We start from the raw sequence: 22,554 nt of genomic DNA, 5'->3' as shown, positions 1-22,554 counted from the left end.
TTAGTAAATGAGCCTCATTGTCTTTTTTTTTTTGCACTAACATTTATTTGAGTGTATTTTTATTTAAATTATATTGATTAACAGTATCACAATTATTGTGTGACAAAAACTATTGCCATTATTACTGTTTCATTCTGCAGGGTCTCTTCTTTTAGAAAATATATAATATTTTGGGGGACAATAAATAGCATTAAGATGTAACAAATATGATAAACAGCATTTGCTACCTACATGACATTTAGTAAGGGTTGACATCTACTTAACAGAACTACAAGTGTCTAAAAGCCCTACACTAATGACCACCTATGCACCTAATAAACAGCACTTACTATTCTTTCCTAACACACAGTTAAATCACATTGTCAGTATGGCTGCTGCTGTGACCTCATCCTTTTATGGTGAGGGGTTTGGAAAAAAAAAACTTCTTATTGTCCCTTCTAAGCTAACTGACCTAAGTTCAAAGGCCAGACATTGCATTATGGTTACATGTTTGGTCTGGTGAAATTCTAATAAATATAATACAGCCAGGATTTGCCATGAACCCTTGGTTATGGCAAACTTGAACCGCTGTAAGTCTAAAATTAAGACATTAGAAACTGTTTTCACAGAAACCACATATTAATGCCATAAAGCAGGCTCCAAGCAGATTTAGTTCTTCTCCCATTTTTTTTTTAAAAGCTAAAAATGTCTTTAACATGAGTGGCTAACATGCCACTGTATATTGTAAAAAATAGTCTCTAAAATGAAACAATTTTTCTTTCTGTAAGGTGTTTTCTTTAGACTATACAATTCTAGAATTTTAAGGGTTAATGTTACAGACAAAGCAGTATGATTCAGCTGTATACTCTCATTTTTGTCCTTTCAGACTCATTGGGTTTTACTATGCCCCTTCTGTTGCAGGACATTAATGTCAGAGGTGCATTCATAACCATAATATCACAGCTCTTTCTCTTTCGGAAAAGGAGCAACAGTAAAGAGTAATTTAGGACCTCAGCAGCAGAATCATTATCTGCTTGGTCAATCATCTGGCACTACTGTAGAAGAATTCATAGTAAATATGTTTGATACAGAACTGATGGAATCCATCTAAAATGTGCTTCATACAGAAGTGGTCTTCAGTTATCCAGTAGTGATGTATTACAGAGAGGACAGAAAGATATGACATGGCGGTATATTGATTTCACAGGGGCTGTTCAGGAAAAATGCAATTAGGCAGCTGGAAAATGACTTCATTGCTGTATATGTCATAAGATGGAAAGGGACCTTATCACAGTCATAACTGAAGTCAGATGAGTATGCACTATATTATAACTATATACATAAACATTTACCTCATAGGACAGCCCGATTGGTATAAGCCACCTGTAAAAAGACTTTGAGTGCCCTACACATTAAGTTACAGTATAATTCACAGGCATATCTTGGAATTGATTAATAATTGAGACATAAAAGTTCTGTTTGGTGTACCTATCGACTCTTGTGCAAATCCTAAAGTACAAGACACACATTGAATTAGAAGCAATAGCACTTTTACTGCTGTAAGTCAACCTGGAATAGATCAATAACAACTATAAACCTGCACAGATGAAATTGCTACCACCTTATGGAAGTTAGAAGCTTCACATAAGTGCTGTCTCTGTACAGCATATTTTCTGTAGATAAGGTGAGCTTCCACCTTTCATGGTGTCTCCTTCAGTTTACAGCTGAGCTTTCTCAGAAAGATATCACTGCAGAGGACTTACAGTAGCTAGACCACTGGTATTGACAGGAATTGGTAGGTTCCCTCATCAAAACATGAGCTGCTAGATCACTGTGAATGCAGGACATGCATTGGGCATTTAGGGCTGTATGCAAACATCATGGACATCACAGGCATCATGCTGACATAAGCAGATCTAAATGATTGTACCATTCTGTTCAAGCTCTGCTCCATGTCATAATAACTTTTCAGTAAAAAATAATGGAGTTTTTATACTGGAGGAAGTATATGTTTTCATTTATATGCCACAGTTACTTAAAAAAATAAAATAAATAACCAACCAGAGAAATGAGAGATTGATTTTGGCCAGCTTCACACCCAAGTATTACACACCATGCACATGTTAGTGCGTTGTGGTGCCATTCTTTTTGACTGTCAGTCACCAGGTCTCTGCTCTGCCCTCTATCACTCACTGGAGTGTCGGGCTGTGGAGGGGGGAAGGAGTGGGCTGGCTCATGCTCTCGGCTGTGCACTGAGAGGCTGAGTCAGCTGCCGGAAAGGTATCTTGGTGGATCCCAACATTAAAGTTGGGATCTCTCCAGAGTATGTACCAGATGCGTGATGTCAGCTGGGCAAACAGCTTTGGCACTACTTATCCTTTTAAGCCACAGTTTCTTACACCTCCTAACATCTCCTGCAATCAGTTTTCCTTGCAGTTCTCTTGCTAATGTGACCACCAATGTCAAAGGGTGGACAGAAAAAATAGTTAAATTTTTTTTTTTTATTATTGTATAAAAATGTTGATGTTTGCTGCCACTCCCCCTTACCCTGTTGCCCTAATCACTGACATTGCGAGTACAATTATGGTTGAACTTTTTGGATTGCTGCTATTCTGCCACTACTCTAACATACTCAAATCTTACTTTTAGTAGCCTTTCAGAATCTGTCTGTTAACAATTCGTCCCTCCAGCATTGAAAAATAGCATTTTACATTATACAGCAGATACATTCACCAGTACTCTGACTAATGGATAGTCTTCCATGTTTTCTGAAAGTCTATCCATCACCCAGTCTTGTATACCTCTTTATAGAGTTAGAAAAAGACATGCAAGTTGATTATAACACACATCTGTGCTCACAAGCATTTTTAGCATTGCCAAGGACACAGGAACTTCCTTTTGTACTGATATTACCATTTGAGGTTTTCAGGAGGCATTGGTGCTGCAGAACACACATAAGGCTTCATTTACACTAGCTTACACTGGCAGCTCCTAAACTGAGTTTGGGAGCTTTTGCATTTTTTTGCCAAGCTCCTAAACTCAACTCCATAAAAGCCTCCAGGGTTGATTTATCAAAGGAAAATAGGCTGTGCACTGTGCAAAGTGCAGTTGCATTCTGCAAGAGCAGTAGCCCCAGAGCTTAGTAAATCAGCAGAAGATCTTCTGACTTCCATCATTCAATCATGTACTAGCAAAAATGCTGTTTTTTTTTCCTTGCACATGATTGGGTATCCTTCGTAAAGTGAAGCTTTAGCTCATTTACTAAGCTCTGGAGCAACTGCACTTGCAGAGTAGATAGTCTATTTGCCTTTAGTAAATAAACCCCTATGTGTCAATGTACATATAGGCTTTTAGTAGAGTTTAGGAGCTGCCACGTTTAGGTGAACTTCAACCATCCTCTCCTGAATGCGGAAGAATCACATTCAGGATAGGAAAGTTTTGACCACCGGTCGCGGGAAAACACAAAACAATGGCGCGATTTTGCTGCATTTTGCCACAGCCGCAGTAAATGTAGGCCAGTGTACATAAAGTCTTAGAGTATGGTCCAAAGTTTCAAGAAGGCTTTTTTTAGATAAACGTTGGGATCTGTCACTGTGAGCACAATGATAAAACAGCACCATGCTTGACATTATGTCATCATTCATGTATTGCCAACATTTTTTAAATCATTCTGTGTTGATGAGGCTTTAGATTAGTCATAACATGCAACACAGGAAGTCTCTGTGATGACAGAAACACTAGACATAAATATTTCTGTAATTTTTTTTTCTACTTTCAAATCTGTTCTGGAAAGACTATACATGCAAAGTAAATGATTGCTTCTACATATTCAGATACATGAGGCAAATGTTCTGGGTGACCCAGTCCCAGACTCAGCCACTAGGGACTAAACCATTGTTTGCTTATACGTCATGCACCTATAGAGCAAAACCAATATTTACTACTAAAACCTAATCATTTAACAAAATAACACAGGCAAGACAACATATTGATGCTGATCCTGATCGTGTTTGGTATTATTCGTGAACACAGTTCTATTGAGCTGGGATAATGCACCATTTTTTTATGTTTTTTCTTATTAAACTACTAACTCAAGATTTGGTAATTGCCCCTCTTTTATTGTCTAGACATAAAAGTGTCATTTATGACATACCTTAACACTGAATATTTTTTGTCCAGCTGTGCTGTGACTTTAGGCCATGTACACTCTATTCATATCAGCGCAATTATGTGCAGGGCATTTGCTGTGTGTTAACCGCATTAGCTTAATTTGTAAATTGTGCCCTGTTAGTATTAAATAGGAGACTATTTGTCTTAACTTATTAATGCAGTCCCAATTAATAATCATACCAAAAGTGGGCCCAGAGTTATTAGAGTTTATTCAACATCTACAGTATACTCATACAAAAAAAGTAAAAAGAAAAAGAAATAGAAATAAAAACATGGTGTAGACTCGATGGTGCTTTTTTCTGCCATCTCTCTTTTTCATTTCTATATTTCTATTGTTTAGACACAGAGTACAGGAACACCAAGCATCAGATACCAGGTCAAATTTAGGTAGTTTGCTTGCGTTTAAAAATACATCTATTGACATATTATTGAATACAGAGCTGCAATTATGTGTGCCCTTTATAACTCCAAGTTTTCAGCTTTAACATTGGTGTTTGGAAGTGGGTGTCATATAAGGCTGACCATTCATGAAGAAAAATGTTATAACCCTTCTTTTAAATGGGTTGCGCCATGATAACATTGCATGATATGCTGCAGTCCTGGTGCAGTGTCTACTTCGGTAGTGGTGCATTGGGGTTCTATATAAAACAAATGTCCCCATGGTTTGTGCAATAAACCATGCGTTAACCCACGTAGCATATGGTAGAATTGACTGTGCGTTTCTGCAATGCAATATTGTTATTGAATCCCTTATGTTTTTTTTTTCTCATTGGCAAAAAAATAGTTAATGCTTCATTAACCTCCCTGGCGGTATGATTCTTTCCGAAAAAACATGCTGAAAGCGGTACCATTATTTGCAAGGAAATTTGGCGTTTTATATTGTAGGTCTGTAATTTTTAGAAATAACTCACTTAAATCTGACCAAACAAGATTCTAATAGGCATCCCGGGTATGACATTTTTTTAAAAACAAAATTATAAATTATAATATAATAAATAATTATAAATAATTATAACAAATAATATAATTATAATAAAAATTATTCAATAATGTAATCAAATTAAAATCACTGAAATTTGCTCAGTTGCAGAATTGTTGCTGTCATTATTTTTTTTTTTTTTATGACGAATTTCCCCACAAATCGCTATTGCACAATTCTGCAAGTGATTATAATTTATTATCGCTGTTTTTTAGCTGATCTAAAACTATTTTTGACATAAAGGGACACTTTTGGTTGCTATGGACCAATCTACAGTTTGCAGGGAGAAAAAAAGGTTTTTATTATATAAAATGACATGCAGGACACAGGACAGACCACTAGGGACAGGGGGGGTGTGTTTTTTTTACATACAGTACTGTAATCTATAAGATTACAGTATACTGTATGTAATGTGTTTGTTTACGTTTTTGAATTTGGCGCCGTTCTCCGTCCCCGTGCGTCGTAACGTCGCAGGGAACGGAGATCGGCGTCACACGGAGGCACTATGTGAATCGAGCGAGGTCCCGCTCGCTCACACAGCGCGGTGGCATCGCTGGATCCAGGGACAAGGTAAGTAAAAAGTGCCTGTGGATCTAGCGAGGCAAGCCCGAGACTGACTCGGGGTTACCGATCGTAGCAGGAAAATCTAACCCCGAGTCAGTCTCGGGAACACCGCCAGGAAGGTTAAATAGCTTGAAGTAGTCAGTAGTCAGACATAACTGTACTGATATGTTTAATGTGCACATACACCAAAAGATTGAAGGCAAGACAAAAGTAATATGGGGGCATTACATCTAAAATATCATAAAATGGCTAATGGCCATTTAAACGGCCTTTTATGACACATTGACATGTGATATGACATGATATGACACATTGGGTTTATTTACTAAAGGCAAATCCACCTTGCACTACAAGTGCACTGCAAAGTGCAGTCGCTGTAGATCTGAGGGGGACATACAAGGAAAATAAAAAACTGAATTTTTGCTTGTACATGATTGGATGTTAAAATCAGCGGCGCTGTCCCTGATTTTGAGGAACTGTCCTTATGTCCCTCTTTCCTCCTCATGTGTCCCTCATTTTGGTTAATCTATATAGTTGTATATAAATTCATTTTTTTATCTTCAAAAAGTGATTCCCAGTGCTAAATCTTTCATCCAATTTCTAAATTGCTGCATTTCTAAATTTCAAAAGCCAGTAATAAAGGACTAGAAGTGTTAAAAAAAACACTTGTAGGTTTAACTAATCTTTTTTTGATTATATAATTCTTTTTTAAGGGGGTGTGTCATATGCCTATATACAATTGCTAATAGGTGTCCCTTGTTGGGACACCTAAGGGCTCTTTCACATGTATGGACAGTATGTCCGTATTTCATCCATCCATTTTTGGATGGGATATGGGATAGCGGGTGTCAGCGGATGAACGTCCGCTGATACCTGATGTCATCGGTCCCCGCTATTTTTCCATCCGTCTGCAGAGAGGTCCATGTTTGTCCGATCCCCCATAGGGGAGAGCGGAGATCTGACAGGGCGGTCCCTGCACAGTATGCAGGGACCGCCCTGCCATCTGCCAGGTCAGCGGGGATCAACAGAGCGATCCCCGCTGAGCAAGGGAATAAGAACGGTACGGATCCTCACAGGATCCGTACATGGGAAAGGGCCCTTCCCATCACCTCCAACAAAGCTAATGCTTATGAAAGGTTGGGTAGACATTGTGAAAGTAAGTGATTTACATGACTAGATAAGGCTGCTGGTGTTATGTTGCGATAATTGACTTATGCAATAATTGACCTCCTTTAGGAAGGGTGAGTGATCTGCAGTCATAACATGTCCTGCATCTTTGTGGATCACTAAAATGTCATTTGGAGGTTAATGTAGGATATAAATGGTCTGTAATGTGGTTTACAGATAAGTGTATTTCTCATTCACAAAGGTGGCCTATGTAAAAAGAAATATGTATTGGTGCAACATTAATAATTCTTGATTTTGCACAATGCTGAAAAGGTGTAGGAGTTGTAATTTCTTAGTATATGCCTTGTATGCTAAACATATTCTTCTATCACCACAAAAGAGCGTGTTATTGCTGTCAATGTGGATAACATGCACAGTGTAATTTAGGGATCAATAGATCCCCAGTTGGCAGTGGTTTAGCAGCAGTGTATTACTCATATTGTTTTGTATTTGGAAAGAAATGGAAGGGCTTCTTAAAAAGCAATTCCTGTGGAAAGTCCTAACTGAGCCATACATGTAGGTAATATGATCATATTTTTGTTTTAGAGAAAATTATAATGCCATCCTTTCATGTGAAAGAGACCATGATACCAACGTAATACCTGTGCAATTTGCATTGTAACTTGAGAAATTGAGAAGTCCAGGAATAGTCAGTTCCCTTGCACTGCCTTCTCCCTTCTTCCACATCATAGCTTTCTCCCCTTCTGGAAGTGTCTAAGTTTTGTCTGTCCTGTCCAGCTCTTCTGCCCCTTCCCTCACCTCCCTATACAAACTTTTATGTATTAGCCAGGGGAGAAGGGAAGTGGAATACTAAAGATTGTCTATTGAGTGAGTCTACTGGGGTTTCTGACAACACATCAAAGATGGTGGCACCCAACAATAACCTTAGGCATTATAGATGTCTACACTAGCTTTTTCCAACCAGGGTGCTTATAGGTTTCTTCAAGGATGCCTTAAAAATTCCTAAAAAAATCCCAAAAATTGTAAACAAGCCAGCAGATAGATGAAGCTCGCCTTTTGGTTATACAAAGCCACAGGTTTTCATTGTGCACCAATTCCACCTTCTAGCTGCCGGTATCCTAACAACCAATGATGTCATTAGTTGACAAGGAGGTCATTGGGTGCCTGCGCAGCATTCTTATTTTTCCCTCCCTATCAGCACTAAGGGTCCATAAACATTGGAATATTAGTCAGTACCAGTGTGCAAAGGTGTGTTTGCTTTGGAAGAATACATCGCCTTTAATGTTGGCTGTCCTCCATATGTGGATGCAGCTGCATTATGTAAAACTATTACTATTAGTTGTGTTTTTTACATTTAAGAATGGGGTGCCTCAAGATTGTTCATAATTTTAAAGAGTGCCTTTACTGTAAAAAAGTTGAGAAACACTGGTCTACACAAGGGGGGCTTTTGCAGGAAATAATTTAGCATAAAATACAAAAACGACACATATAATCTAATGGCAACATTGTTTTTGAAATTAATGGTCTGGCAACAAGGTCTATGTTCATTTCATTCCCATTGGAACAAATGGTTTGGCAACAAGGTGTATGTTAAGCCATAAGATGGCCAAAGCATCTTACGACTGTAGTCCCAAGGATGCAGTACACATGACCATAATCCCTTAACTGTACTTTATATGAAACCTATACTGAAAAAACATGTATGCTGCCATTGTTGAATTCACCTTTGGAAAATGTTAGTTGTCTGGCTTTTACATTGTTTGGAAGATAGGCACTGACCTAGAACAAGTCTGCAGGACTTTACCTGGACTTCACTGATTGCATGCTTGTTTGAGTTCAGTGATATTATACTAAGCCCAGAGACAGACAGGCAACTAGCATTTGTAGGCAAAAGTCAACAATGGTAGCCTTTGTAGTACTCCTAGTATAGGTTTCCTTCAAATACAGCTCTGCTTTAAAATAACTCTAAATACATGCTGAACAAACATGATGATCTAGTTAGGGTGTAACAGAGGTTTAATAATATTCACTGATAATCATGTAAAAAAAATAATTGATGCCAAATATATCTAATGGAAGATTCTGCTATATTTGGCTCACCAGCTGTTTTAGAACTGAATGTGCAGCCCTGTAAATTCTTCATTTGTGAAGTGTACCTACATGGGAACGTAAACCGCGTCCGCTAAAACTGGATTTTCAGTCTTGGGTAGGAGTCATATCACTGACAGCAGGATTTCTAGGTTCAAGTTTGCTGATGGATTTTTCAGTTAACTGATGTTATACAGAACTGCAGTAGGAACAGCAGGAACTCCATGGAGGAGATGTTGGTGTCTGTGAGAATGCCAACCACAATGACAACCCATAACCCATTTCATAAATAACTGTCCTTTTAAAGGAAGGCTGTGCTTATTGAAATAAATAGGCTGCCCATAGCTGGACTATTGTTTTGAAATTGCTAATTGCCTGGCTGTCATGCTGGCTCAGTTGTTTCAATTATTTAAATCACTGACGCAAAACAAGTATGCAGATAAGGAAGTCTGTCTTTCTTCTGACTTTTCTGATTTGCTTTCTTAGACTGGGTGTTTAAAGGAGAAGTATGAGATTTTTAATAAAACAAACATATATACTTACCTATATGCTGCAGCATCAGTGTAATGTCCCACATTGGTTCTAAGATCAAGAATTAAACAATCACATGATCCCTGGTTGCTCTGCTCTCTGCTCTGCTCCTGCAGCACTCACTGGTACCCCAAGCTAGTGAGGGGACGGGCATGTGTCCTTTCTGTGCCTTGAGCAGCACTTCCTCAACAGCTATATTCTGACTCTGGGTCACAGGATAACAAAATTAAATGCACTCCTGTGACCCACCAGAGAAGTATGACCAAAAAAACTTTGGCCATACTTCTGTTTTAAAGCGGTAGTAAACCGCAGGTGGTTAAAAAAAAATGTCCCTGCAAGGCAATGTCATAATGTGCTATTATTATGCATGACATTATATAGTTACATAGTCGGTGAGGTTGAAAAAAGACACAAGTCCATTAAGTCCAAACTATGCGTGTGATTACAGTCGGGATCGAAAGTTTGGGCACCCCAGGTAAACATTTGTATTAATGTGCATAACGAAGCCAAGGAAAGATGGAACAATCTCCAAAAGGCATCAAATTACAGATTAGACATTCTTATAATATGTCAAAAAAAGTTAGATTTTATTTCCATCATTTACACTTTCAAAATTACAGAAAACAAAAAAATGGCGTCTGCAAAAGTTTGGGCACCCTGCAGAGTTAATATCTTGTACTGCCCCCTTTGGCAAGTATCACAGCTTGTAAACACTTTTTGTAGCCAGCCAAGAGTCTTTCAATTCTTGTTTGAGGTATCTTTGCCCATTCTTCCTTACAAAAGTCTTCCAGTTCTTTGAGAATTCTGGGCTGTCTGTCACGTACTGCTCTTTTAAGGTCTATCCATAGATTTTCAATTATGTTGAGGTCAGGAGATTGTGAAGGCCATGGCAAAACCTTCAGTTTACGCCTCTTGATGTAATACCCCGTGGATTTTGAGGTGTGTTTAGGATCATTATCCATTTGTAGAAGCCATCCTCTCTTTAACTTCAGCTTTTTCACAGATGGCATCAAGTTACCATCCAAAATTTGCTGAAATTTTATTGAATCCATTTTTCCTTCTACTCGTGAAATGTTCCCTGTGCCACTGGCTGCAAAACAACCCCAAAGTATGATTGACCCACCCCCATGCTTAACAGTTGGACAGAGGTTCTTTTCATTAAATTCTGTGCCCTTTCTTCTCCAAACGTACCTTTGCTCATTCCAGCCAAAAAGTTCTATTTTAACCTCATCGGTCCGCAGAACTTGTTTCCAAAATGCATCAGGCTTGTCTATATGTTCATTTGCAAAGTTCAAACACTGATTTTTGTGGTGAGGACGTAAAATAGGTTTTCTTCTGATGACTCTTCCATGAAGACCATATTTGTACAAGTATCTCTTTATAGTGGAATAGTGTACCACAACTCCAGTGTCTGCCAGATCTTTCTGGAGGGATTGTGCAGTCAAAAGTGGGTTTTGAATTGCTTTTCTCACAATCCTGCGAGCTGTTCTGTCTGATATTTTTCTTGGTCTTCCAGATCTTGCTTTAACTTCCACTGTTCCTGATGACTGCCAATTATTAATTACATTCCGAACATCGACATCTGAAAACACTTTGCTATCTTCTTATAGCCTTCTCCAGATTTGTGAGCGTCAACTATTTTCAGTTTCAGTTTTCTAGACAACTGCTTAGAAGAACCCATGGTGCTGATTGTTGGGGCAAGGTCAGAGGAGTCTGGGCATTTAAAACCTTTGAGATTGACATCACCTGGTCTTCCCAGATGATGATTGAGAACAATCCATGACACTAGCAGATCTCAGCTTTGCAAAGGGGGCAGTGCATGCTATAAATTCTGCAGGGTGCCCAAACTTTTGTAGACGCCATTTTTTTTCTGTAATTTTGAAAGTGTAAATGATGGAAATACAATCTAACTTTTTTTGACATATTATAAGAATGTCTAATCTGTAATTTGATGCCCTTTGGAGATTTTTCCATCTTTCCTTGGCTGCGTTATGCACATTTACACACATTTTTACCTGGGGTGCCCAAACTTTCGATCCCCACTGTATATGTCAGTAATACATTGTATATCCCTGTATGTTGTGGTCATTCAGGTGCTTATCTAATAGTTTTTTGAAACTATGGATGCTCCCCGCTGAAACCACCACCTGTGGAAGGGAATTCCACATCCTTGCCGCTCTTACTGTAAACAACCCTCTATGCAGTTTAAGGTTAAACCTATTTTCTTCTAATTTTAATGAGTGGCCACGTGTCTTATTAAACTCCCTTCTGCAAACAAGTTGTATCCCTATTGTGGGGTCACCAGTACAGTATTTGTAAATTGAAATCATATCCCCTCTGAAGCGTCTCTTCTCCAGGAAGAAGTTCAGTGCTCGCAACCTTTCTTCATAACTAATATTCTCCAGACCCTTTATTAGCGTTGTTGCCCTTCTTTGTACTCGCTCCATTTCCAGTACATCCTTTCTGAGGACTGGGGAACAGAACTGGACAGCATACTCAAAGTGAGGCCGGACCAGAGCCTTGTAGAGCAGGAGAATTATTGCTTTATCTCTGGAGTTTATCCTCTTTTTAATGCATGCCAATATTCTATTTGCTTTGGTAGCAGCAGCTTGGCATTGCATGCATCTACTGGGACCCCTAGGTCCTTTTCCGTCCCAGATTCCCCCAGAGGTTCTCCCCTTAGTGAGTAGATTGCATTTATATTTCTGCCACCCAAACGCATTAATTTAAATTTTTCTACATTAAATCTCATCTGCCACATAGTTGCCCACCCCATTCATTTGTTCAGATCTTCTTGCAGAGTTTCCATATCCTGCAGAGTTATTGCCCTGCTTAGCTTAGCGTTGTACGCAAATTTATCACCACCCTCTGAACTCACACTTGTATCCATGTACTCGCCCTATAGTCCATGCTAACGGACCTTACTTTGTACAGTAAATGTTTATGGGGAACTGTGTCAAATGCTTTTGCAAAATCCAGATACACCATGTCTACGGGCCTTACTTTATCTAGATGGCAGCTCACCTCGACAAATTCATATACTACCACTTTATTTGACTATGCTTACTCATTACATTCAATTGTTTAAGTCCTAAATAATTGAGTGTAATGAGTAAGCATAGTCAACTCGTTTTTTCAAAGGGAGATCAGGAATAGCACACCCCTCTTTTTCTCATGAAAGATACTTTAAAGCAGGGCTTTTTTTTCAGAGAATAGGGGCAGGAACAGGTACTCCCCCTTTCTGAGTCTCCCCTTGTCCCCATGCCCTACCAACCTCAGAGCATCATTCCTTGGATCCACACCCCGACCCACCTCCTAGTGCTGCCCCTTTTAGAGAATATAGAACCAAGTAACATTTGTGGTACTAAACAATTTGTATGGAATTTTTTAATGATAACAAGAAAAGCAGTGTCTTGTTGCAGCCAACAACAAAAGACCACACCAGCAGCAATAGATTTCTCTAGCAACAAAGGACCACCTGCAAAAAAATGTGCCCCCCTTTCCACCAGCAACAATAGACCACCGGCAGCAAAAACAAATCCCCTTCAGCCAGCATCAATAGACTCTCCAGCAGTCAGCAACAATAGACCCCTTCCCTCAAAATAGACCCCTCTGGCAAAAAAAGATCCCCTCCAGTGACAATAGATCCCCCAGCAGCCAGCACCAATAGATCGTTTAGCACACCACAACACTCCTTGCCATTACATACATTTGGTGCTGGAGGCGCAGGAACTGTGGGCCAGATTCACAAAAGGGATACGACGGCGTATCTGCTGATACGCTGTCGTATCCCTGTTTCTATCTATGTGACTGATTCATAGAATCAGTTACGCATAGATATCCCTAAGATCCGACAGGTGTAATAGTTTTACACTGTCGGATCTTAGGATGCAGTACCGCGGCCACCGCTGGGGGGAGTTCGCGTCGTAAACCAGCGTCGGGTATGCAAATTAGGAGTTACGGCCGATCCACAACGGTTTTTCGCGTTTGCTACATCGCCGCTAGTTTAGTTTCCCGTCGCAAAGTTACACTTTTTTTTGGTGCCTTTACTTTAGTCAGCAAGTGTATTGCTGTCTAAAGTATGGCCGTCGTTCCCGCGTCGAAATTTAAAAATCAACGTCGTTTGCGTAAAGCGGTACGGGAATACGGAAGTACACTACACGCGTCGCCGTTCAAAAAAATGATGTCACGGTGCACAAAGCACGGCGGGAGTTAGGAAACGGAGCATGAGCAGTAGGTCCGGCGCGGGAGCGCGCCTAATTTAAATGGGACTCGCCCCATTCGATTGGGCACGCCTTTCGCCGGACGGGTTTAGGATACACCGCCGCAAATTTCCAGGTAAGTGCTTTGTGGATCGGGCATTAACTTGGAAAAATTGCGGCGGTGTAACTTAAACCAGTTACGTTACGCTGCGCCCGGGCTATGTGAATCTGGCCCTGTGTTCCCCCGCTGCATTCCCACTGAATAAAAGCTCTGCTTTAAAGTAACCCTGATGCGAAAAATGAACTGGCCAAAAATTGGTGCCTGTAAAAGGAGAGTGTACATATTTACTTTCCTGCAGAGCAGAATTTTGCACCACGTGCCAAAAAAGGGTTGGGTAAGTAAAAGCAAATAGAATGTGCACTTTGCAAAGTGCAGTTGCACTATGCAAGTGCAGCTGCTCTAGAGCTTAGTAAGGCCTCTTGCACACAATACTCCTGTTTAATTATCTATGTCTTTAGGTGTGTTTTTGTTGGTATGTATTTTCGCGCAAATGCGTTCGCGCAATTTCGCCCATTTTTGCGCACAGGCACGCAAACTTATTCTCGCATTTGCAATATGTTGATAGATAAATGTGCGCATTTCGCACGCATGAGGTATAAATTACTGATCAAAAATGCAGATTTTTCTAATATTTTTTTTACTAAAGAATATACAGCACGTGTTTACACGTCTGTGTGCATAGGCTCATTACAATTAATGCGCTGTATTTTAGCTCAGTAAAAAAATAAGCTGTACTGAGATTTTTCAAGCTGCAGGGTGCAAGAGGCTTAAATGAGGAAAAGCTTCACTTTGCAAAGAATATCCAATCATGTGCAAGGAAAATAATAAAGCTGCATTTTTGCTTGAACATGATTGGATGGTGGAAATTAGCAGAGCTTCTGCTCATTTACTAAGCTCTGCAGCAACTGCAATTGCAGAGTGAAACTGAACTTGCAAAGTGCACCATTGATTTGCCTTTAGTAAATCAACCCCAAAGAATTAAGTGTTTACATTCCTTTTTTACAAGCATGGCATATTTTTTCATCCCCTCTTGACTGTTGGGTTGCCCTTTAAAATATACTCACAAGCCCAGGGAGTCCAGCATCTTCAGGTGTAACATTATGCCCCCTTACTGCACTCGCCACTGTCTATAGTTCTTAAGTCACCAGGGGGCAGGCAGTCTTGCATCCAGAGATTGTGTGCTGGAAATCATCTCCAATCTCCTGGGATGTGCGATTATCCTAGGAAGTTTTGGGCAGGATGGAGCATGTCATCCTCACTTAGGTTAGAAAGCTGGGGGCAGATTCACATAGATCGGCGCATTATTCCACCGGGCGTAGCGTATCTAAGATACACTACACCGCCGTAACTTATTTTTTTTTCGAATCCTCAAAGAATTTGCGCCGTAAGTTACGGCGGCGTAGTGTATCTTTGGCAGGGGAAGGGCGCAGAATTCAAATGGCTGTGATGGGGGCGTGTTTTATGTAAATACGTCGTGACCTGACGTAAACATTGTTTTTTTTAACGGGTCATGCGCCGTCCGTGGGGGTATCCCAGTGCGCATGCTCGAAATTAAACCGGAACAAGCCAATGCTTCCGACGGTGACGTCATTCTACGCAAATCCCTATTCGCAAACGACTTACGCAAACAACGTAAAAAATTCTAAATTCTACGCATGAACGACGGCCATACTTAGCATACTTATGCCGGAAAAAGCCGAACGCAAACGACTTAAAAAAATGCGCCGGCCGGACGTACGTTCGTGGATCGCCAAAACTAGCTAATTTGCATACTCGACGCGGAATTCGATGGAAAGGCCACCTAGCGGCCGGCGGAAAAATGCTTCTACGATCCGACGGCGTACTAAGACGTACGCCTGTCGGATCGATCCGAGATGCAGTCGTATCTTGTTTTGTAGATACAAAACAAAGATACGATGCGGGAAATTTAAAATTAGGCTATCTATTGATACGCCGGCCTAATTCTTTTGTGGATCTGCCCCCTGGAATTGATGGGCCGGGTCCCATAAAAAAGGTATTTAGTGAAAAAAAGTTCCCAGCACTTACATAGTATTATAATTATTTTAGGTTACTGGTTTTTTTTTACTGAATATCAACAATGTTTTTTTTTTTTTTTTTTTAAATTGAACAGATGAAATGAAAATAAAAACATTTGTGTGCACCGTCTGTGTAATCGATGGCAAGTAAATATTGTTCAATCCCCTTCTCAGGGTTAGACAAACATGAAATAGATGCTTTACCATTTTAAGACAGCTCTTTGTCACTTACACACAGCTTTATTTACATCCCAATCAGACCGACTGAGGGTTTTGTACTGGTGATATTTGTTTTGTGCCTTACAAAGAGGAGCACGCTAAAAAATCCATGTTCTTATGCTTGGCATCAAGTAGGATTTACGACAGTTGCTTTTATAGCCTGGCACAAGGGAATAGGCCAAGCCACCGTCTTATATATATGCCTGGAAGACCTGTTATACATATCTAGAGTTCAACATCTCATTGTCCCTATGACAAATTTAAAATAGTGACAAATGTGATAGGTTTGGTTTGCAGAAAGTAAATATAGGCAGATTTATTGAGCTTTAAATATTTGTTCCTGACATAAATTCACCTTTCATTGGGAATATTTGTATTGATGTACTTACAGATGTATTTTCGCCATCAAAATAAATATTCCGGTGCTGAAATTCACTGACTTTTGATGTACTCTATTAGTTCCAATTTTTTTTAGGCTCTACACAGTCAAAATCATTATTTGGACAATGAAATTGAATTCCAACTCTGTCCAATAAATGTATGAGCTTGATAGCAATTTTGATATAAATTAAATAAATACATAAACCCCACAAGATTGTCCAATTAGGACTTCATATGACATGGGATTCAAACAAAATGGCAACGAAGGTTAATACTGAATGGATATTAATTATTATTAAACATTAACCAGTATTAATTATTTAATCAGTTATTAATTATTTGGTGATGATATTAATAATTAAACTGAAACTCCAGGCAAACAGCTAAATTCAGTTTAAATAAATACATATTTACTATTTGTAAATGGCAAATTATTTGTAACACAGTACAGCCAATCTTGTTATTTACACACATTTGATTTACAATACAGACAGGTGACACCTGTAGTTCCTAAGCAATTCATGTCCCAAGATCAGTTTAGAAATATAGTTGTAGTATAGTAATATGAAGGGGAATAGAAATAAGGAGGTTTGACTTATTTCTGACACTCCTTTAAAGCATTCCTGCTCTGGGTCTGTGAATCCAAAGTACTTAAGGCAGGCAGCCAGGCAACTAACATTTTTTAGAAAGAGACCAGCAATGGTAGCTTTCACTTTTGAAAGAGTCACTTTTAGGAAAGATTTACTTAAACAGAAAGATGGTTATTGGTCCTGCGTGGAGCAAAATATTTATTTCACCCAGATACTCTAGTAGTAAAACAACATCTTTCCCCCCTATATCACCATTATTTTTAACAATATCATAGATTTTTTTTCTAAGCATTTAAATAAATTATGATCATATTTTATGACCAATTGAACTGTAAAAAAATACCTGAAAATGATTCTGTCAATAAAAAAATAAAAAAACATGAAACCAAGGTCTCCCTGTATAGAAAAGAATGAATAGCTACCTGTTCTGACAACTATGTTACTGATCTTCCCCGGCTACAAAGGTTGAAGTATTTTTAGCATCCAGTATATGTATGGGTATGTTGAATGCTTGGTTTCCTGCTGAGCACTGTGGTTTGATCTGACATATCAAACCAAAGCTGAAGATTGAATGCTGAAGATTCTTTGGGTACCATAAAGAGTGAAGGGGCAAATACATATTAATTGCAGGCAGTCTCTAGTGTCATTTAACTTTAAAGTGGCAATTAAAATAATAAATAAGTCATACAGTACTTACCTAATCTGTTCAATGTTACTGCATAGAGCAGCCCCTTGCCTTCTCTTCTCTTCTGGACTCCCCTGTCAACACTTTCTGCTCCTTCTGTTCTGTGTGTGCCCCATAGCAAGTTGTGTGCTATGTGGGCACATGTGTAAGCCAGGATGTGTGTGAACCACTTCAATTGCTAAATTCATCCATATTGTATTATTGTATGTTGTGTGAACAACAGCTGTTAAATTTGGGTGCTCATGAGCTGTTTTTTTTTTGTGTTTAGTAGTAGTACGAAAAAATATAAAGATATAAATTCAAAATGTATATATTAGTAAAGCTATCCCCTCAAGGCACAAATATGCAAACATTTAACAACTCACGGTGTACCTACATCTAGAATTAGATAAGGGAAATGATCTATACTTGAGATTGCTAATCACATATTAGCCATGGCAAAAAGATAGTAAAAGAAAAGAAAATTAAAATGGAACATAGTTTGGGATATTAACAAGATTAACAGTAAAATAGACATTGGTCTCACTTTTACTTGAGCGGAGAGAAATAGATGATAAGAATTGTTCATAACAGAGGATGAGCTATCAATTTACATTAAACCATTCTTTCCAAATTTGCATATCAAACTTTTTACTGGTACCACATCTACTAGCAAGTAAGGAATCCTAGACATACAGTAAGGGGAGTGAGTGGTTTCGAACACTTCGAAAGTATTAGGTGCTTTATCAGATTTCCAGTGTTTCACTATCAATGTTCTAGCAACCAACTTCGAAAAGTCGGGAGGGAACTTCTCAATGCCTGTATTTAATATTGCCAAACTTGGATTGGGGGTGTCAAGATTTCTGTGATAATCATGAGCTGTTTTGTTCTTACTAACCTGAGACTATATTGTAGTGTGCATTGATTGCACTAACTATAGATTACTGACATGAAAGTATTCTAAAGTAAACAGTTTTAACGAGAGATCTTCTTTTTGTATTTCAGTAAACAAGCACAAACCTTGGATTGAGACCTCATATCATGGAGTTATCACCGAGAACAACGATACAGTTATATTGGATCCACCTCTCGTCGCACTGGACAAAGATGCCCCAGTTCCGTTTGCAGGTAGGACGATGCCCAATTATTTGTTGTTTTTGTAGTGACTTTGGTGTCAAACTCTTGGGATTTATGATGTACTGTTTTTTTTTATATATAGAATTTTATTGAAAGATGCAACATACAGAATATAACATCGATAGTAATAGTATTTTTTTTGCACAAAACGGCATTTATAACAAAGTGCAATAGAACACATAACAATAACAAGGAGTCTCATAGCCTAGGGGAGGTGTAGAAATAAGGCCCCGCATAACAAAACATCATGTAATAGCAGTGAAAGGGTATTAACCTACGTAATGAAAAAGTAACTGGATGGATCTAAAAATGAGGGGGGTCCCTAGGGATACCAAGAGGGTACTGTTGGATGATTCCAAGAAGAGGCTTGGGGCAGGGAGAGGTGGGCAGGGAGAGGTGGGGAGAGCAGGGATGATAGGGGAGAAAGGTACCAAGTTCATGCAATGGATGTGGAATGGGGTAGACAGTGAGGTTGGAGCTACGTTTGCAAGAGCAGCACTTCCTTTAGTCTGTTTGGAGGAAGAGAGGGGGTTGGTGGGCAAGAGGTGGTCACGCACAATGATTCATGACGTGACAAGAGTGAGATTCCTTACGTTGCGGTTCTGTCAGTCAGGAGAGAGAGCAGCTCCGTCCATGGTGTAGGAGGAAGGCGCATGATAAGAGAAAGAGAGTTTCTCAAAATTCGCCATATCCATAGGAGTGAGTGTTGAGACCATAAAAGCTTGCCATTTGTGATAGAAACATGTTTTGGTCTTTTTATGTGTTAAATCCGTGTTGAGTTTGTCCTTGTAGAGTAGATGTGGGAGATCTCTTTTGACTTGTGAGGTGTTTGGGCGAACGTTGGAGATCCAGTTTTTCAGGATGGATCTTCTGGCGAGTAGGAGGCATATCAGGGTCCAGTATTTGCTAGAGGGGGTAGAGTTCAGCGACCAGGGTAGTAGCTGGGGGTCCCAATGGCCAAAGATGAGAAGTAGAGGGACTTTGGGCAGTTTCAGAAGAGTCACCTCAAAGATGTACGATATGACTTGATCCCAGAAGGTTGAGATGTAGGTACCCGACCAGAAGCAATGTGTCAGTGAGGGCCTGGAGTGTTGGCAAAGGGGGCACATGGGGGTTGAATGGACCTGTTTCAGAGGAAAGGGATATTGGCTCGGTGTACAATCTTCAGTTGGGTTTCCCTCCAAGATTCGTTGGGCACCAGTTTGTGAATGGTGTTGAGACCTTGTAGAAGTTTGTCCACAAGCTCGGTGTCTGGGAAGTCTTTTGCCCAGTTGGCTACTGATGAGGATGTCAGAGAAAGAGTGGTTTGCAGGAGAAGAGGATGGTAGATGTCTGATATTCTGTAAAAGCCCTCTGAGAGAAGGGTATCAGTGAGGGACAAGATGTACTGTTTTAAAGCTGAGGTGTTACTTTGTTTTTTTCAGTTTGTTTCATTATTAGAGTTATGCCATTATTATTCCTAATTTCCTTAATTTCGATCCAGTTTGTTGTTAAAGGTCACATGGTCTCCTTTGTTCTTTGAGTGAATGTTAGGCTGCTGACCCTATTTAGTCAATGACAGGTAATCTAAAATGTTAAACACTGAGATCTCATATGCAATTTCTACCAAAGCAGCCTATCCTAAGCTCTCTTTACAGCATAGAGATAAGATGCTCCAATCTGGCAGCTATTTTTTGAGCAATTTATATTGCTTAGGCCTGAAGCATAGGAACTAGGCAGGGACAAGGCCCAAGAAAGACCCTACTTTAAAGTGGCATCCTTACCAGGCAAAAGCCAAGAAGGTAAGAGCCCTCTAGAAGTTTTCACCAAATATTTATTGTCTTTCCTCATCACATCACTAGACCAAAATCCTCAGTGATTGCCTGAAACAAATACATATTTATAACTCATACATTGATACCTCTCACACTAACTTAGGAAGATAACTCAACATCAGCAGGCAGAACTAATAAAAGTACTGCAATTAGGAGAAACCTACTGAACACAGAAAATATAAGCAACACTCTGCAACCTAGCTGCAAAAAAAATATACATTCAACTGGGTACACTCCAGCTAAAAGTGGTTGCACAGGCAGAAGTTTGTTTTATCTTAATGCATAAAAGATAAGATGAAAAGCCTTCTGTGCACAGCAGTCCCCTCAGCCCCCCTAATACATACCTAAGCCCATCTCGATCCAGCGATGTTGCATGAGAGACTCGGCTGTCCAGGGGTCTGCCTCCTCATTGGCTCCCGATGATGTCAATCAAAGTCAGTGAGCCAATGAGGAGAGAGAGGGGATGGGACCAGGATGCAACTTTGTGTCTGAATTGACACAGGGAGCTGTGACTTGATTCGGTGCCCCCATAGCAAGCTGCTTGCTGTGAGGGCACTCAACTGGAGAATCATGGGGCTGCTGTGAGAAAATCACTGCACAGAGCAGGTAAGTATAACATGTTTGTTATTTTTAATGCAAAAGTCCCCAAGACTTTAGTATCACTTTAAAGCAGAACTCAACTTTCCATGCTCCTTGTGGGTGTTAAAATCATCACCTGGTCTACTTCTGGGTTTAGGATTTTCAGGCATCTTTATTCGCCAGCCAGAATGTGTAACTCCTGTGCATGCACAGAGGAGTTCATTCCAGAACCCTGTGAATGCACATTCTAAGGAAGTTTACAAACAGGTAGGTAAATTTGTTTTAATGCCAAAAAGAGCCTTTCTACTCACAGTTAGTGTTTTTTTTAACAGCTTAGCTCCACTCTCCTCCCTTAGCATATCATATACAGATAACTACATAAAAAAACTTAGTTTATTTCATGAACATCTGGTGACCTTGCTCATGTGATCTCACACACGTAGGCACACTTTGACCATTGTAGCCATGTGATATCATATACCGTAGATGTGTTAAGAGGATTGCACTCTGAATTTATTTACAAGGCCAAACTTCTAGGATTCCTGTACCGTTATCAATAATAACATGTCTATTTGACACCACTTCTAGATGAGGTTCAGCAAACATATTGACATGCCTCACATTGTCACTCTGTTGTGTTACAGCACATGGCATTTTTTGTGCAGGTTGCAGAAACATCATCATAATGCACAGGGCAGATGTCCTATCAAGGCTGTAATGGTGGATACACTATTTTACCTCTCTCCCTGACACTCTGACAGCCTCCATATTACAAGAACTTGTTCAATACTCAGCACATTTAGAAAGCTCTCTGCAAAAACACCCAGCAGCTGTTAATCTCATAAAATTGCATTATGTGACGCCTGTTTCATCCCGCCTGCACAACCAGGGCACTAATGCAGATGGGTTATGGTAATGGACTTCAGGATACATTAGTTTTGGACTGGTAGTTATATTGTGTAATGGATCGAAGGAAAAAGAAAGCTGTGTTCATAATTGGAAGCTCTTTTTCTGAGAACAAGGATTTAAAATATTCAACTTTATCTATTGCCCTTTAACCTGCCATCTGCTGGAAAGGGATATTGTAGATATAAAAGTGATAAATGCACATGTGCATTAATAACTGATAATGTCTTTAAACATATTGAGGACTTTCATACCATATTAATGTCTTTCAGAGGGGACCGTAGTTTTTTTTTTATTTCTAATGAAATTATATAGAGCTAAATCTTGCCAGAAGAATAAGTTAGATTTAAAGAAAAAAGCTATTCATGCATACCTCCCAACTTTTGAACTTTAGAATGAGGGACACTTGCGGGAGAAATTGCCCTGCAGCGCACTTAGAACATAGTGTGGGTGTGGCCAAACTCTTAACAGTGGAGGGGTTGAAGGCATGGTTAAACAAAACCCAGGCTTCTTTGTACCTATGGTT

At 39.5% G+C, this 22,554-nt stretch overlaps 1 protein-coding gene across 1 annotated transcript in view; it reads left to right on the top strand.

Annotated features, from left to right (window-relative positions):
• Window positions 1-22,554, top strand: part of CLSTN2 (calsyntenin 2) — a 1,124,690-nt gene that overhangs the window by 458,335 nt on the left and 643,801 nt on the right. The window contains 1 exon segment of the mRNA XM_040349061.1: window positions 18,598-18,720. Within this exon segment, the coding sequence (XP_040204995.1) occupies window positions 18,598-18,720 (123 nt within the window).

The sequence above is a fragment of the Rana temporaria genome, chromosome 4 (genome assembly GCF_905171775.1).
Source record: "Rana temporaria chromosome 4, aRanTem1.1, whole genome shotgun sequence".
NCBI lineage: Eukaryota > Metazoa > Chordata > Amphibia > Anura > Ranidae > Rana > Rana temporaria.
This window is presented reverse-complemented; position numbering and strand designations above follow the sequence as displayed.